The sequence below is a fragment of the Lactuca sativa genome, chromosome 6 (assembly GCF_002870075.4).
Source record: "Lactuca sativa cultivar Salinas chromosome 6, Lsat_Salinas_v11, whole genome shotgun sequence".
Taxonomy (NCBI): domain Eukaryota; kingdom Viridiplantae; phylum Streptophyta; class Magnoliopsida; order Asterales; family Asteraceae; genus Lactuca; species Lactuca sativa.
Window position 1 is genome coordinate 69,009,716 of NC_056628.2, and position 18,865 is coordinate 69,028,580.

The 18,865-nt window shown below is 33.5% G+C and overlaps 2 protein-coding genes across 3 annotated transcripts in view; one reads left to right on the forward strand and one right to left on the reverse strand.

The window, feature by feature from the left end:
• The window catches only part of LOC111877488 (aldehyde dehydrogenase family 3 member F1), a 10,201-nt gene extending 8,219 nt beyond the window's left edge, over positions 1 to 1,982 (forward strand). Inside the window, exons 8-10 of the mRNA XM_023874006.3 lie at positions 428 to 518; positions 1,317 to 1,466; positions 1,546 to 1,982. Of these exons, the coding sequence (XP_023729774.1) occupies positions 428 to 518; positions 1,317 to 1,466; positions 1,546 to 1,788 (484 nt within the window). The 3' untranslated portion in view covers positions 1,789 to 1,982. The remainder of the gene's footprint in view (positions 1 to 427; positions 519 to 1,316; positions 1,467 to 1,545) is intronic.
• Positions 1,983 to 2,975: 993 nt separating this feature from the next.
• On the reverse strand, positions 2,976 to 5,792 carry LOC111877487 (E3 ubiquitin-protein ligase BIG BROTHER). Of its 2 annotated transcripts, none has more exons than XM_023874005.3 (7): positions 5,500 to 5,792; positions 4,822 to 5,071; positions 4,483 to 4,726; positions 4,351 to 4,400; positions 4,081 to 4,253; positions 3,300 to 3,408; positions 2,976 to 3,186 (listed from the first exon to the last, which is right to left on the reverse strand). In XM_023874005.3, exons 2-7 carry the CDS (start codon positions 4,945 to 4,947, stop codon positions 3,118 to 3,120), a joined length of 771 nt encoding a protein of 256 aa, XP_023729773.1. In that variant the 5' UTR covers positions 4,948 to 5,071; positions 5,500 to 5,792; the 3' UTR covers positions 2,976 to 3,117. The 2 variants fall into 2 exon arrangements, with proteins under 2 accessions (XP_023729773.1, XP_023729772.1); XM_023874004.3 differs by having other exon boundaries at positions 5,504 to 5,791.
• Positions 5,793 to 18,865: the final 13,073 nt, after the last annotated feature.

An 18,865-nucleotide genomic window follows, 5' to 3' on the forward strand; every position in this document is an offset into this window, starting at 1 on the left:
AAATATATTTTTTTAGTTATATAAAATTATAATCGTTAATTTAAATAAATATATGAAATATTATATCAACTATAATTTGTATTAATTTTATTTTAATTTATTCTAATGCTATTAATTTAATTTAATTAGAGTGAGAAATTTAAAATTTGAAATTTGAAATGGAGAATTAATAGATTGCCAAGTGGTATGCATTAATTAGAGGCCTAATATGGTGACACATGACAAAAGATAAATAAAATATGTATTAATTAAGAGGCCTAATATGATGACATATGTCAAAAGGATATTAAAACTATTCTTTTATTAAAATAAGGATGTATAATGTTTTAATACATGTCTTACGAGTATAATTTATTTTAATCATACAAAACCTGTATACTAACTTCGGTTTATATATTTATTTCAATTAAATTATGTGGAAATGTAGGTTCATTGAGCCGACAATATTGGTCGATCCCCCACTTGATGCTGCAATTATGACCGAAGAAATTTTTGGTCCTTTACTTCCAATTATTACAGTAAGAAAGATTTCTTCAATCCATTAAATGTTGTGAATTAACCATTTAAGTGTAACACGTTGCATAGACCTACCAAGATATTTTCCATTTTGATAAGTCCCTAAAATTTTGTTTTATTAATGCAAAAGTCAGTTTGTTTGTTTTTTTTTTTTCTTTTCTAATTAAGCCTAAAAATCCGGTAAACACTTGTAAAATAACCGATGTTGCTGGTTAATGTCGGTTTTCAGGGCGAAATTGTAATAAACAACCAAAAATGATTTTTTCGTCAATAAGGTTAAAGTTTAACGACTTTTCTGAAATTTCCTTTTTTATATATACTAAATTAATTTGAAAAAAAAAAACTCATATTTATTTATTAAAAACTCGAGTGTCATTTTGTAAATATTTACCGGTTTTTTGAGCTTAATTGCGTGTTTACAAAATAACCAAAAAGTCATTGATGATTTTATTGGTTTTGTCTGTGCACGCTTACCTATATCTTTTAGATGAGATTCGGTGTTCTCATGGCTTTAAAATCATGTATTGAAATGAAATATATCGACATCCTTATAAAAGTAATTTTTCATTCCCTTCCAATTAGAAGTAAGTCCTATATCAATTGGAGGGAAAATGAAGAATTCCTTACAAGGACGTGGATATCTTTCATTCTAAAACGTGTTTTAAATTGTGAGAGCATTGTATCCTTTCATCAGGACTTCAAAATGAATGACACTCTCGAAAGTCTTTCAGTTGGGTTGCCCAAAACAGACAATATTTGTTTCCTATGTTAACTCGACAAGTACAACTTCTTGGATGCAGTTGGAGAAAATTGAAGACAGTATTGACTTCATAAGATCAAGGCCAAGCCCGCTTGCTCTATATGCCTTTACAAAAGACAATAATTTCCAAAAGAGATTGGTTTCCGAGACATCATCCGGAAGCCTTACGTTCAATGATGTCATCCTTCACGTAATCCTTAAACTCGTGACACCATTATTTTCTATTATTTTTTGAAATTAATTTTTATATAAATTTTAAATAAATGCAGTATGTGGTGGATACATTGCCGTTTGGTGGAACAGGAGGGAGTGGGTTCGGAAGATACCATGGAAAATACTCGTTTGATAATTTTAGTCATGAGAAGGTGGTGTTGACAAGGAGCTTCTTTATAGATATATGGTTTAGATATCCGCCATGGAATGATACAAAGTTACAACTGATTAAGTCCGGGTTAAGATTTGATTATCTTGCAATTGTGTTGATTGCATTAGGTTTGAAAAGGAAGGCTTGAGGATTTACTTTTAGTTCTTTTGTTTTTTGTTTTTTTTATTTAAATGGAGCTATTTATATGCATTATGTAAGAGTTGAAAAAGATGGTTTGATCTCTTTTTCTTATCAAGTCCTTGGAGTATGATGTGTGAATTCTGATGTGATATTATGATCTTCAATTGCTGTTTTTAATATACCAAAAGTGTATTTATTTAATATGGTCCATTGGGCCTTTTGGCATGAACCATATTAACCCTGAAAATATAATTTTTGTTTACCAACACCCAAATAAATATGAAAAACAGCAACATATTTTCACTTGTTTCTTTATGATACATCTTGTTTCATTTCCTTTTTTTTTTTCCTATACATTTTACTTTGTAAAATCGACATAGTTTTAGCATTGTACTTTCTCTCATTTCCTATTCAGGACATTAGAAAAAAAGGAAATTAACTAAATTAACCCTTATAAATTTGTAAAAGAAATAACCTTTTTATTTTCAGTTTTTGAAAAATAACCATTTTTTCATGAATGTATCATTCCGGAATTGTTCTTGAAATTTCAGTTTTTTTCTTTAATTATCACAATTTTTTTTCAAATAAATCTATTTCTACTTATGTCTTAAATATCCATTTTGAAGTATGTAATATCGCCATTTTTTAATAAAATGTTTGATTTTAAGCTCTTATATCGTAAATACTTTCCATTTATTATGTTTGTTTAATTTTTTGTTAGATTTTAAAAAAAAAATTCTCAAAAATTCAGGAATTGTTAATCTGATTTCGAACTTGCTTTTGAAATCTTAGAGTTCTTTTTTTTTTTTCAAAAATCTGGAATATCAGTCTAAAATATATTTTTTTTGTCAGAAATAATATTTTTTCGTCAATCCAGTAAGCCCCATTCTGGACTTGTTGGTTAATTTGCAAAAAAAAAAAATGATTATTTCGGAATCTTTCCTTTAAGTTTACATCAAATTATGGTTAGTTTAGTAAATTTGTCTTAGGGTAAATTTATTAAACTACAATGTTGTAATCGGAAAAGATGAAAGTAGAATTTTATAGTAAGCAAAACCAACTTAAGTTCCCATTTCTAACATTTAACATTTTTTAGTACATAGGCCTACGCAAAGTGATCATTCAAGTGTCATCTTAAAAAAAACCTCATGAAAATACAAGAAGACACGTTAAAAAGAAAAAAAGAAAAAATAATAAATGGTAAATGGAAGGTAATTCAAACTCTAATCACTCTGTAATCTTATTTAACACATAAGATATTCATCCAATTAGAAAAATAAAAATATTACTCTAATAAAATTAGGGGTATTAAGAAACCACTTTCCTTTCTCTATGTTCACTTACTTAATTTTTCAGAATGTTTTGGAATATGAACCACCACCTCCTTGTAACAAATAGGGCAAGCCTATTAATAATACGAGTTTAAATATTAGTCAGAGTAAAAAAAAAAAATAAAAAATAAAAAAAAACAAGAATGGCAATAATGTAAATAAACCAAAAAAAAGAAAACGATTTTACCTTGTTGATACTAAGCCATTGAGTTCCACATCCCGAGTGATAGATGTGTTTGCAAGGAAGAGTGATCTGACGTTCACCTCTTTTATATTCCATCTGACAAATCACACACCTGAAGGAATTGCCATGCAGACATTTTATGTTTTGTCATATCAGCTTTCCACTAACTTTATCAGACGAAAGCTAAGTAACTTAAACCTTTTTTAATATAATTAAATGTATTATAAAACGCAGTCATCTACATTTGTCGTTTTTTACACAAACATTAATTTTTTAAAATGAAATATTACACGACAAAAGATATAAAAAAAACATTTAGTTCAATATCAAATGGTTGAATTATTTATGCATTGTCTCTAATGGTAAAAACTAGTTTTGAGGTAGATTCAAAATATTTCCTCCCATTGAAGATGCTATTACTTTTGTCCTTTATTTTTTTTATTTTTTTTTTTTTATCTAAAGGTAAAAACTAGTTTTATTGTCTTTGTTAGTCTATATTATTAGCCCGCTTGTTTATGGGCTCTTTTTTGTCTTTAGCCCATTAGGGTTTCTGTCTAGCTAGTATTTATATCCGCTTTATTCCTTGTAGTCTACATGCTTTTCTCTGAGAACCCTTGTAATTTCTATTTGATTTAATCATATGACAATGTTACCAGTCTTTTTATCTAGTCTTTTTATCTATTTGTGCATTTCTTACAATATCTACCTTTTTATTGTCTCCCCTTTTTTACTTTAACCCTTATTCCATGGATATATATAGTCTATAAAGTGAAGTATTTGTTACCTTTCGCTTTTTGATTTTTTTCTCCAGAAGAAGCTACACTTGAACTTTGAAACAGGGAGAAGGGAAATAGCTTCTTGAGATAGACCACGGCTTTGACTTCCAACAACCTCACCTAACTCTAGCAATTCCTCATAAGTCATGTTGTCAAGATCAACATTATCTTCCCACACAACCTATAAAATTTTATACATGTAACCTTGTTATAACTTACAACACATAATCTTAAAAAAGAAAAAGAGTTTATAGTGAGAAAAGCTTTAGAAATTAGACCTGATGTTGATCACCATGATTGTGATTATGATTATGATTACTCTGTTGATCTGAAAATTTGAATATGAAAATTATTAGTTTGGGGGTTTAGTGAAAAACATTTGAGAAAAGGAAAAAGAATTCAATGCTTACTATCTGAAGAATTGGTATGGGAATTGGAGGTTGAAATTGAATGTCCATTTTGTTGCATATGTACAGGTGTACTTCTTTCATTATTCATGGTTGAAGTATTTTCTAGTTGTCTAGTGAATCCATTGTTCCCATATATTGGATCATTGATTGCATAAGCATTAAAATAATCATAGTATGAGAAATTCCCAGGTTCTGAATATGCAAACTTGTATGAACTGGTATTCATTGTATAGTTTGTGCTATCCTGTAAGTTATATGATTCCTCAAATTTTCACAGAAACCATAATGAACAAATTATATATATAATAAAGAAGGTAAAGGTTATGTCTAGATGATTACCTGAGGATATGTAACATCAGAAAAAATGAAATTGACATGCTCATATGTAAGTCCTTCAAAGAAATCCATTAAGCTTCCACTCAAACTATGGAGGATGTTGAATTCAGTTTGTAGATGCCAGTTCATTCATGAATGATGAATTCCCCTTTATTTAACAAGAGTGTTTCTTAAACAAATTGACATCAATTTTTCTAGCATTCTTCAATGGGTATACAGTATACTAGCAGATCAACAGGAGTAAATGCAAATCCTACAAAAGAAACATTATACCTGAATTAAATCAAGCTACTATAATCTGTTCAAGTCATCAATACTCTGATTTAATCAACATCATCAAGCAGAAATATTAAAAAAGCTTCTCTAATTCGCTATTGTAATAACGTAAATAACATATGAATAAAACCAAACGCAATAATTAATTCCTAATTTCCGCTACTTCTTTCCAAAATTGTTTGTTGCAGAAACTCCACGAAATTCAATTGCTTGACACAATCAGAAACAGAAACGTAGAACTAACCAAAGCTTTCCTTTTTACTTTAAATTTATTTCATTTCCGATCAAAAACTTAGATCACAATTCACATAATCAGTTAATCATTCGATCACTGTGCAAAAGTAAGACAATTTACCGATCGCAGAACAAACAAACAAAATTATTCTATCATGGCGATTATGTTACCTACATTGATCGAATGATCGCTTCTTTTCCGGCCGCCGTGATGATGAATTCGTCAACCTCGCTTTCTATGTATCTACGAATCTAACTATATATATACAAACATATGGTGTATGTATATGTATATATATAGAGAGAGAGAATGAAGCTTTCTCTCACTAAAACACTTTTGATCTCTTTTCTCTAATCTGTATTCTCTCCTTCCTCTGTAATCACACAGTCTCTGTTGTGGGGTGGCGCCTTTTTGCAGGGAGTTGTTAACAGTAAAATGAGACACGCGATCTCCGTTACACTGTGAGTGGGGTATGATTCACTGCTTCGCGGAATAACAAGGGCTTTTACATGTGTATGAGAACGAAATAAAACGTGACACGTGGCGGAATCTAGTTACGTTGGTAAATGTAGGTCAGCTAAATCAGGTCACGGCAGCTGTGACTTTAGTTATCACTTCTGTTTCGTTTCTGTCGGTTTATATTTTTTTTTCGCAATAAATTTCTAATAACTAGTTAAATTTATTGGTTTTTCTATAAAATTCTCTCTCTCTCTCTCACTTTTTTTTTTTTCATAAATTTAGCAATGAAAGGAACTATATTAAGAAGAAAAATTTAAAAGGATTTTGATATTCATGTTAATGTCATCAACATTTATTGTAATTCGATAAATACATAGTTTTGAAATAAATTAAAAATTACTAAATAATATATAGATTTATGAGGAAAGTAGTAGTTACGTGTAATTCAATTTTTTTTCTCTTTAAAAAAGCTCATATTCATTTTTCCACATTAAATATGGGAGACTTAAAAATTGGTGGAAATATTTGGTTATCAATATTAATTTATGTTAAAATAGTATAATCTTAGGAAACAAATAAATTTTAGCAAGTTTTATAATTATTTATGATAATAATTCTCTTTTAACCTAAGACTACTAAAATTGGAGTTTAATACAATATACAACACTAGTCTCATGTAAATAATTTTTAACAACACAAAATTTCCTTTTAATAAAAGTATGTGAGTAATAGTTAAACACCTAAACTTCGTCTTAAATAATAAAGTAACTTGAAAAAAATATATGGATGATCATGAATTTCATTAATATCTTGTTATAGTGGAGGGTGTAAAATTCGATTGCACTACTTTGTAAAGATATATGTAATTTTTTTTACAATAAAATATCTTGCCTTGTTTTAAAACTAAAAGAATATTAACTTTTGCTTCTAACTAAAAACATATAATATCTATCTAAAACAAGTAAATTTGATATATTAATTTAACAAAGAAATTTCTGAAATGTCGTTTTTCATTTACAAATTAACGAATCAAATAGTTTTAAGTCTTTAAAAAAATATATAAAATGAACTATCATATATATTTAATTTTAGATATCGTTTATAATGAACAATAAACCGCCCACCAATTTCCAGACAGTCCTAGGATTAGGTGTACGATACGATGGACCATATGGGATTACACTTGAGTCCTTATCATAGTTGATGATGGGGTTCACCAAATGCTTAACTACTTCCCACCCAATCGTAATCACTTAGATTAGTGACTAAAAGAAATTTGATTTTAATACCTTAGAGAAAATGCTTTACATATATATTTTAGGAAAAAAAACAAATATACTTTTATTGATAACTAGAAGGATTTGCATGGGGTGGAAGATGTCTTTATGAAAATTTAATGGCGTGACTTTGAAAAACGGCTCCAAAAATGTAAAACAAACCAAGGGCTCCATTCTATAATCTCATGTACAAACTATAGAAATTAAAGTGCAATAGTTTTTTGTATTTATACTTTTTAAGTAGCCATTTTATTAAACACTTATGGTGTAAGAAAACATTACATTTCAACTATTTAGCAACTCAAACACCAATTCTTTTTGCTAAACTTCTAATATTATTACTGAATCTTTGGTTTATATTATAGAGTGGTTGAAGATGTGACACATTATGCAAGTGAATTTGTCCATGAACATTTTAATTATCTGTCATTAACTAATTCAGCTCCATCAATGATTCATGTATCATTTTTGACATCTATATAATCAAAAACATGCTTCCCTCCACCACCAATAGCCGCCTGGGTTGACCCTAAAAAAATCTCATCGAATGTAATTGTTTAAAAACACCACTTCCCAAATGAGAAAACATTGATTTCTACAATTGTTCTATCAAAAAGTGCCAATATTTAAAAAGTATTTATTGGATGGTAAAAAACACAAAATGTACTAATAAAAGAAAGGCATTTCCCTTTACTAATAACATATTGATCCACAAATATTGGCAGATAAATGGAGCTTAAAATTAAAATGATAGCAGCATTAAAGTCTCACCAGAAACTAACTAATTGCTTAGTAGATGACAAATGTTAGGTTTTGAGTACTAACAAAAAGATTTAATACTATGCATTTTAAGAGTGAACTTATAGTTTTTCCAAAATAAAAGTAAAATAAAGCTTTAAAAACTCAACATTAAATATCTCATTACCATGAGAACTAAATTGACAATTTTGTGAGGAGCATTTTTTGCATCAATAAGAATGTCTTCATTGTCCTTCGAGCTTATGATGATTAGACGCTCATCGTGTCGCTGCAGTATACGGAAAAAAATATAAACATATTTTGTCAAAAAAAAAAAAACTATTTTCCTAATAACATAACCTCAAGACATATGTAGCCAAGATATAAACCAAATGTTTAGAGGTATCTGTGCAAACAATATTTCGTCAAAAAGAAAATAATTATCTTCAAATAAGATAACCCCAAGCATAATGAACAACCAAAACCACGGTTATATATACAAAAGAAGTACTAAGTAGCATACACATCAACAAAGGAAGTAGATAAGCAAAAGAAGTACTAAGTAGCATACACATCAACAAAGGAAGTAGATAAGCTGGAAAAAAAAATCAAGAAACAGTAAATAGATAATAGAAGAAATGGTAAACATTGGTTCTATCTTATTTAAATATTTTTAAGTATAACATCTTACTTCCATTATATCCCATTACAACATTGTACTATTAAAAACCTACTTTAATTATAATATTATTGGAAGTAGGATGCAACACTGAACAAATAAATGGAAACATTGACTGGCGAAAAAGCAAATTTAAATATATGAGATGTAACATCTAATTTTTTAGATATTCGTTTTTGACCATTGAGTTAAGTTTTGTTTGCAAGATTGATCCCCAATGGCATTTTCATAATAAGTGAGTACATCATGTGTACGTTGAGCGTACACCTTGGTACGTTGGGTGTACCTGACCCCGTGCATGTACGTTGAACGTACACTGGTACGCATGCAATTTAGACCAAACCCTAATATTAAGGGTTTGTGCACTATATAAACACCATTATTCTCCCAAACCCTTCCTCTTATCAGCCTCCATCCCAAAAATCGACCCTCCTTGCAAACCCTAATCTATTTTGAACTTTTAAGTGAGTCGTGGGCTTTCTTAGTTGTAAAGGAAGAGCATCAAGGAAGTGGCTTTGCTCTCAAGACTTTGGATCCAAAATTTTCTCTTCATTGTGCACCATTTGGAGGTATAAAGCTCCAAACTTGACTCATGTTTTTCTAGATCTTGGTTAAGCTTAGAATTTCTTCTCTTTTGTCCCAAAATCTAGGTCTTTGTGAGTATGAGTTACTCCAAAGCCTTTAATTCGTACTTTTAGACATTTTAGGGCATGTTAAGTCATAAAATTGCAAGCTTGGATCTTGATATGTCCCCATGCAAGAATTATGATGTAGAAAAGGATGGAGCAAGTTAGGTTCTTAGTGTTGGGCTCCTTGTAGCCATGCAAAGGCATAATGTTTGCAACTTTATAGCCTTAGAGGTCTTAATAAGCTCAGATATGAAGTTTGGATGTAAGGTCTTAAAGCATTGAGACTTTAATGGGAGTTTAGCTTTAGGGGGCGTACGCCAGGCGTAAATCCCAGTATGCTGCGTGTAGTGCACCCTGACCCCGATTCCATTTGCATCAACCGCATACGCAAGGCGTACAATCTGGTACGTGGGGCGTACGACCCAGTTCCAGCAATTAGGCCATCCTTTTGGGCCTTGAATCATTAGTGTTGGGCCTTTTAGAATTTGGGCCGAATAGGAAGGACAAATGACCTTTTTCCTTATTTAGGATATGGGATTGTTGGACTATCTAATATGGAATAAAAGTTAGATTATTAATTAGGTCTATTTTCTTTGGGATATCTTTAGTGTGAGGAGTCATATTAACAACAACTCGAGTGTATGGCATGGTTATCTTCTTTGGAGGTGATTTTTCTCACTATATCTATGGGTCAAAGGCACCAATGTCGACCTATTATTATATTACTTAGAATGAAAGCCGTTATGTGATGTATATGTGATTGTATGCTGGGTTGAAATACACCCAGGGTGAGGCCCACTATAATATGTCTGGGTTGAAATATACCCTAGGGCGGGGCCCACTATAGTATATCTGGGTTGAAATAGACCCCAGGGTAGGGCCCATATGTGTTGATCGGGTTGAAATACACCCCAGGGTGAGGACCGAGGGCGGGGCCCATATGTGTATATCGGGTTGCATTATACCCCAAGGTTTATATGATTGGTGTGTGGTACTTTGGGTAAAATCACTAAGCTTTGTGCTTACAATTTATGTTTACGGTTTCAGGTACTTCTGGTTCGAAAGAGAAGGGCCCGACATGATGGCACAACATCCTCCCCTCATGATTTCCGCATTTGAAATAATTGTACTATGATGTTCTGAATATTATGATTTGATGTTGATTTGAGCAATTAATGAATGATTTGGTATACTTTTAAATGAAATTTTTTATTTCAAGTTGGTATCAGAGCCTTAGTTGGAGGGATTCAGGCACACTTTTGGGTATGTCAGAAATCAAACCGAGGAAATGACAATTTTCTCAAGAAAAATGAAGTAAACTTCTAAAATGATTTTTATTAAGAAGACGGGTTGTGATACGTGCAATCAGCCGATCTCAAGTAAATGGTTCCTAAATTACCCATACCCTTGTATTATGAGTAGTATGCTTGATATGAGAACTGCATGCTAGATTAGGGCTAGGGATACCTTCAGGAATCATATGATAGAATTACCTGATTTGCATGATGCCTTATAGCCTAGTGGAACTTGATGCTATGTATTACTCGAAATTGATATCGACTCAGTTATTTGCTAAGTGTATGCTTTCAAAGTTGTATACAATGAGGATTGTATAGACTTAGAATGGTCGATTTGGCCTCATTTCCTATTCCTTGTTTAGTTGTGGACTTAGGATTGAATCATCACTTGATAGTCTATGTGGTCCTATTTTGTGTATCACTTGCATGAATAAGGCAACCAATGGTGTTGATTGAGGTTCTCGGTATCAAGACTGGTGAGAGTTGGGACTTCCTAGGAGAGCCTAAGACATGTATGTTGTATAACATATAATTATTACATGGTTTTAGTGCAACGACTTAGAGAAATCATGACTGACCTTGAGGAAGGTATAGGTAGGTATGAAAGGTAGTATTGGGTATGTACTACTACTAGAAGCACATAATATGTACCTGAGACAAAAGCATACTTGGAAACTCTAAAGAGGTCTATGTAGAGGAATCCCCTTGAGTCCTATGTTGATTGTTTATATGTTATGTTTCAGTGTGGAGGATGGTGATGATTACTCGAGGAGGCTCTAGCTCTGGTTCTCGTTCTGGCTCTGGCTTCGGCATAGAATCGATTGATAAGTGTCTACACGAGTTCATTTCAGCTGAGGTTACTCGTGGTATCTTGGATGCTACTCATGTTATGTTCGGTACCATCAAAGAGGGGATTTTAGAGCTGATGGATGAGAGGCTCAGGACCTTTCAAGTTGAGATTGTTGTGGGTCAGATAGGAGCTTGAGTTCCCTCATTCCAAGAGTTCAAGGCCTGTAGAGCTCCTCAGTTCTTTGGAGATACGGACCCCATTGCTAGCCGACCCTGGATCGTTGACATGGAGAATGCTCAGCGGATGAGTTTTTTCCCTGAGGGGGAAAAGGTGGGATTTGCATCCTGCCTGCTGAGGGACCGAGCACGGGATTCATGGGAGGAGTTTAGCCGAGCAGTAGGATCAGCGGTAGTGGTAGTCATGACCTAGGAGGATTTTGTTCAGAGTTTCTAGAGGGAGTTTGCATCAGCTGGCGAGAGAGTTCCAGGACCTTCACCAGACTACGGAGACTATGGCAGAGATCACCGCCAAATTCAGGGAGAGGGCTTTGATGGTCCCGCAATATGTCGCGGATGAGGAGATAAGGAAGAAAAGATAACATGACATGTTGAGAAAAGATATTAGGGATTTTGTGAGCTTCTCGGGGTGCAAGGCCCTAAATGATATGATCGAGAAGGCCTGTGAGCGGGAGACTGAGTTGGAGCTTCAGTCGAAGCAGAAGTCGGAGAAGGTACAGAAAGTGGTGGGCCAGACTAAGAGGCCCAAGACTTCTGATTCACATGTCAGAGGCCCGTATGGCCATAGCCGTTGCAGTAAGTGTGACAAGCCGCATAGTGGAGCGTGTCGAGTATCGCGTTCAACACATTTTGGCTGTGGCCAGTCGGGCCACATGAGTAAGGACTGCCCTAGGAGTGCTCTGATTTGCTTTCATTGCAATCAGACCGACCATAAAAAGTCCAATTGTTCGAGATTGTATGGGGGAGCTGTGGCGGCGCCTTCACTTTCCACATTGACAATTATTGATGGTCACCAGGGCAAGGCGGAGGCTCCTGTGACGAAGAGCAGGGCATTTCAGATGACCACCGGTGAGGCCCGTGCAACGCCGAATGTGGTTACTAGTATGTGTTTTATCTCTAACTTTTATTCCTTTCCTTATTTATGCTTATGCTTATTTTGATCTTGTATAGGGACCTTTTTGGTCAATGGTATGACTGCTCATGTCCAGTTTGAATCGGGTGCTACCCGATCCTTTGTATCTCTTGCACTTAGCAAGAAGTTTTTCGATGCTTCTGAGACTTTGGATTTGCCCCCTAGAGGTTGAGATTGCGGATAATCGTATTGTGAGTGCTTCGAGGGTTCATCATGGGTGTGTCCTGAATTTGTTTACTGAGAGACACTTTATTGATTTGGTGTCGATTCCCTTGAGAGGATCGAAGGTTATCATCGGGATGGATTGGTTGGACCCCAATAGGGTCATGGTTGATTACGAGTGGCAATTGGTGAGAGTTCAAACCCCAAGTGAGGGGGAACTGGTCATTTTAGGCAAGAGAACTTCACATGGACCGGCTCTCTGTTCAGCCGCAAGAGCCAGGAGATAGCTACAACAGGGTTGTTCTAGGTTCCTAGCTTATGCTGCAGATACTAGAGTTGAGGGTACGACAGAGTTGAGTGGAGTGCCCACTGTTCGGGTTTTCCTAGATGTGTTTCCTGAGGACTTACCATTAGTGCCTCCTGAGAGGCAGGTTGAGTTTCGGATTGATTTGGTTCCTGGTGCGGCTCCGATAGCCAAGGCGTCGTACTTCCTGGCACCACTAGAGATACATGAGTTGTCTACGCAACTTCAGGAACTGCTAGACAATGGTTTTATTCGTCCGATCAGCTCTCTATGGGGAGCACCTATTCTGTTTGTGAAGAAGAAGGACGATTTACACATAATATGCATTGATTTCCAGGAGTTAAATAAGCTAAAGGTGAAGAACCGTTACCCACTTCCCATGATTGACGATTAGTTTGATCAACTTTAGGGAGTGTGTTGGTTTTCCAAAATTGATTTGCGATCGCGGTACCAGTAGATGAGGGCCAAGGATGATGATGTATAAAAGACAACCTTCAAAACTCGCTATGACCATTACGAGTTCGTGGTGATGCCATTCGGGATCACCAATGCACCAACATCGTTCATGGATCTCATGAACTGAGTTTGCATGTTAATGGTGGATCGGTCTGTGATTGTATTTATTAATGATATTTTGGTCTACTTTAAGACCAAGGAGCATCACGAGGAACATTTATGAGTGGTGTTGGAGAACCTGAGAAGGGAGAGGCTTTATGCCAAATTCTCCAAATGTGAATTCTAGTTGTGCGAGGTGTAGTTCCTTGGGCACATCGTCAACCAGAAGGGTATCTTGGTCGACCCATCCAAGATCTAGGTCGTGATGCGATGGGAGGTTCCGAGGACCGCATATGAGATTCAAAGTTTCTTAGGCCTCGCAAGGTAATATCGGAGATTTATCAAGGATTTCTCCAAGATTGCAGTGGCTTTGACCCATTTAACAAAGAAGAATGTGACTTTTCAGTGGGGGTCTAATTAGCAATTGGATTTTGAGACCCTGAGACAGAGATTGTGTGAGGACTTGATTCTCGTGCTTCCTGAGGGCTTGGATGATTTTGTGGTTTACTATGATGCCTCTACTTCGGTTTTGGGAGTTGTTCTTATGTAGAGGGGTCACGTGATTGCTTATGATTCGAGGCAGCTGAAGCCTCATAAGGTGAACTACCCTACACATGATTTGGAATTGGGGGTCGTGGTTTTTTCCCTCAAGATTTGTAGGCACTATCTGTATGGGGTTTGGTGTACTATCTACACTGACCACAAGAGTTTGAGGTACTTGGTGTACTAGTCGAATCTGAATAAGCAACAACAGAGATGGTTGGATGTGGTAAATGATTATGACTACGAGATCATGTACCACCCTGGGAAGGCCAATGTGGTGGAAGATGCTTTGAGCCGCAAGGCCGTGGTTCTTCTACCAAGGATATCTATTTAAGGATGGTTTTCAGGTCGCCTTTGTTGGATTTGATCAAGAAGGCTCAGGTGGAGGGATTGAAAAAGGAGAATTGGAAGGCTGATCGAATCAGGGAACATATTCCCTTATTTATCAGAGACAGTCGATGGTTGTTGGCTTAGTGTGGCAAAGTTTAGAAGCATCTCGATCAAATTTACATGCATTGTCTACCCAATCGAGTATACGTATTTTTCTAGAAGGTGTAGAAGCAAGAGTAAGGGAATTATCAAGAACTATTGATCTTCTACTTGGATACGACTATGAACGAGGAGTTCTGATTTGATTTCTCTACATCTGCTCCCCATACAGAATAAGGATAATTACAAAGGCTTTAAGGGTTTGATTTGAATATTTTATGGTTGTTTTAAGTTGCATAAGATTGATTGAACTTGGTGATGGGTTATTAGCACTACATCAATCCTATGGTGTACATGCAAACCCTAAAGCTTTGGATCTAGTTTATTTAATGAACATGCAATAATCATCCAAAACTCATAAACCCTAGATCTAGTATATAATAGTCGATATTATCATAATAAAAGGGTTTATATATTACCTTGATTGTTATGTAGTAATAACAATCTCAATTCCTCTTGATCTTGACCTTTGAAAGCTTAGTGCCTCAAATGTTGCACCTCTAATAGATTCACAAACACCATGAGCAACAAGATGACTTAGGAGAAGGAGGAGGATGCACAAAACGTCCAAGAACCCTTAGGGATCACTTAGCACCGTTTTTAGGAGCCTTAGGGGTCTTTATATACTTGTGTGGGCTGCTAGGTTTCAGGTTAAACCCTAATTCTCTGCTTAGGCCTTAAGCAGCCCATGGAATTCCCTAGAAAGCCCTTGGACGAAATCCATATGGGCTTCCCTTAGATTTCGTCCAATCCCCTTTCCATTAGGAATCCATAGCCTAATTGCAACTATCATATAATTGCAATATCAGTCCCCTTTATTTAATTAATCTCTTTTAGCCACAAAATTAATTCTTGACTAATATTAATTAAACAATATGATTTCTCTTTTAATATATTATTCATATAATATATTAATAAATCACAATTAATCATTTTTCTCCTTAATTCATCCTATCAATTGTTATGGTGAAGACAACGACCCAAAATGACCATGCTCACAATCGGGTCAAGTACATACCAAAATAGTTATGGGCTTAGATACCTAATCCAACACTTTGATCCCCTTTTGGCTTATAGGATTTATACCTATTGCTTCCGCTTTGCCATTGTGGCTTTGTTTGTATCTCCATAACCCAACAAAAATCACATATCACGATTGTATATGAATGAAGATATATAAAAATTGCATATCAACATCTTCATGATTGGCTATATGTAACAAAATGTTTTTGGGAAGAAAAAAGCGATCCTTGCTTATGTACTCCTATAAATAGATTAGATAGATATAAAACATATGATTTAACATTAATCGCGAAGTAAACACAAATTTTCAGTCTCTCTACCCAATGTATGTAAATCTCTCTTTCATGTGTTCATGTTATTCTATAATTTTGTGAACCAGTTTTATGTCTAATCTATGCATGGTGTCCATACGAATGAAACCACCGAATCACAACCTCATTTGTTTCTATTTATAAATATGAGTGAGTATTTTTAGATATGCTCATATTCTGTTTTTGGTTTCCGAGCTACAAATATATCACAAGAAATATCCCTCTACCATAGTTATATGGAATAACAAATAAGCAGCTTAAAATGTCCCAAAGGAAGCAAGAATAACATGTCAGGAGATATGAAATGTTCGGTGATCGATACATGCACTCCCCCTTACATGAGGATGTCTTATTTAAAAGCAAACAAGCTCAAAAAAACAAACCCAAAAGAAACAAGAATAACATGTGTATGGAGATGAAAGTATTCAATAACCCTAGAGATGCGCTCCCCCAACATGAAGATATCTTCTTGAGAAAGAAAACACGCAACTTAAAAAGATCCTAATAAGCTAAACATACAACCTCCAATGTGATTATCTACAACAATTTTATCGCAACACTCATCTAGAATGCCAATAAGTATATTAAGCATTATGAGTGTTTTAGATAAGATGCTTAAGGCACCAACAATATCGATGGCTTATCATTTTTTTTTTAATTTATATAATAATTCGTTAGACGCGCAGAATTTGCCCTCCCTTTCCACTCATCTATAGACCAAGGAAGTGCGTCTTTTTGGTTATAGAGAGACTAGTTGGCTTATCTATTATGTAATGGTGTGTAACATTTCTTTATCTACTAATATATCATATATTAAAGCAAAAAGTTTATGAATTAATGTAAGACACTTGTTTATTGGTAAATAATGAACCAACAATATACCTATCATGGAATAATATCACATTAGGAAGATTCTTGTTAATTACTAAATAACAATATACATATTATGGAACAACATATTTTTTATTGTTTTCTGGGATGCTCTTGTGGCCTCTTTTTTCAATGGATTAAACCTTATGCTGTCTAATGAGCACCCTTTGCAACATTATGATGTTTATTTGTTTCCTTGGATGATTTCTTTTCCTTTAATGTTGTATAGAAGTCATTCTTTTACGACATTATGGTTTATCCTATGAGGGCTTCTTCTTCTTCATGTTCAGAGATATATAAGATGTTTTTTCTGTTCTTCTATGCTCACGTTCATCATAAACACATGAACCAACAATCGGAATCGGCTTGTGAATGACATACTCATGTGTTCTTGTATGAAACACAATCATATCAAAATCATAAGGATTGACCAACAATTCAAAGGACACTAACAACTACATTTTTGCAATAATTAGACAAAACCCTAAAGATACGAAGTCCAAACTCTTAAATAGTAGAACACATAGGTCCTCACAAGAACTTAGCAAGTATAAATTATGACTCCAATGTGCATTGTTGAAGGTTACATCGAGAACAAACATAACATCAATATTCACGAAGAAAATGTTTTGTTAGATGTGGACATTGACTGTTACAAATATTGCCAACGAAGAGTAAACTATAACCAAAAAACTTTAGTGGTATGCCCTTAATTTATATAAGACTTAGAATATGCAACTTCGTAAATGTATATTCGTAGGGTTGTTGATTATGTTTTTAAAGTTATCAAAAAATGATTATGTAATAATACAAAAACAACCAATATGATCATTAACGAATAACTCTTAATAAGAATTCACCAACATAGGATAATCTGAAATAATAGCAATGTTTTACGTAGTAAAGTCTTAAAATCTCATTTATAAAGAACCGATGAGAATTTAAGTGTTCTTAATTATGAAAGCGCTGATCAAAATTATATGTTATTACTTATTAAAGACAACTATGATTAATAAGTCTATTTTTCTATAAAAATGGAGGCCATTCATAAAAAGCTCATATTAAAAATAAATAAAATTAAAAAAAATTAAAAAAACTTAATCACGGAAAAGTCATAACTTAAAATTTAACATTATAATTGTTAAAAGATATATGTACATTTTTTTCCATAAAATCATGAAAATATTAATCTAGATAAATTTAAAAAAAAAAAATCTAGTTTATAAGTTAACTCATAACTCATAAGCTAATTGGTTTTATAAACATAACAATAAAAAAAAAATAACAATAAACTATAATTGGAGTATGTGAAAAAATAGCCAAAATCTGAAACAGTTAACATTATCTTCATCAAATTGTTTGTTCTTAAGACGATTATTTTATCTTTACATAATTTGATACAAAAACTAAATGAAAATACTTTAACTAATAAAATTATAAAACTATGAATATACCGTTGATCGATGTTATAAAAGCAAAGATTTGAAGGGAAGATAAGCAAAAAGGCAGCACATGGCACATGTTGTAATGAGAAAGAACAAAGCCAAACGTGAAAGGGAAGAAAACAAGTGGCATCCACATCCCTATGGTGTTCCTCCTTTCTTTTTGTCGGTCTATTACTAATGCTTCCATCATTTACGACCAAAAAAGAAAGAAAAAAAATAAACCATATATTACCAATATAAAGTGGTTGATTTTGATTATGGTTTTGATGCCATTTCCATATTATTATATCTATTTTATCATCGTCTCTAAATAGTATTTTTTTTTGTGACGTTTGTGCTTTATGATTATTGTAGTTTTCATCATGGAGGTATGGAGGCTCTTGTCGTAATCTGGGAATGAAATCATAACATAGTGATGACGATATTTGTTTACAACATCAATTGATGGTAGACCGTTCATTTCTTATTTCCTTTTTAAGGTTACTACGCACGATATAAAGCCACCACCATCATGTGTCTACTCATTTAAGATGTTGTTAATCAATGAAAATGATGAAGCTATATCCTCTAATTAAGTTACTATTTTTTTTTATCAAGTAGATTTGAAGTTCATGCTCTTTTATACCAAGATGATTTTGTTATCATCTTATACAAGGCTATAACCTATACTACACGGTTAACTAATCAAAACAACATTGATAATAACAAAAATATAGTTGTCTTATGAAACTAATATTTTATGTATCCATGATACTGTACTTTAGAGAATTACATTTTAATTTTGGTTTTAAATGCAACAAATTAGACAAATTGAA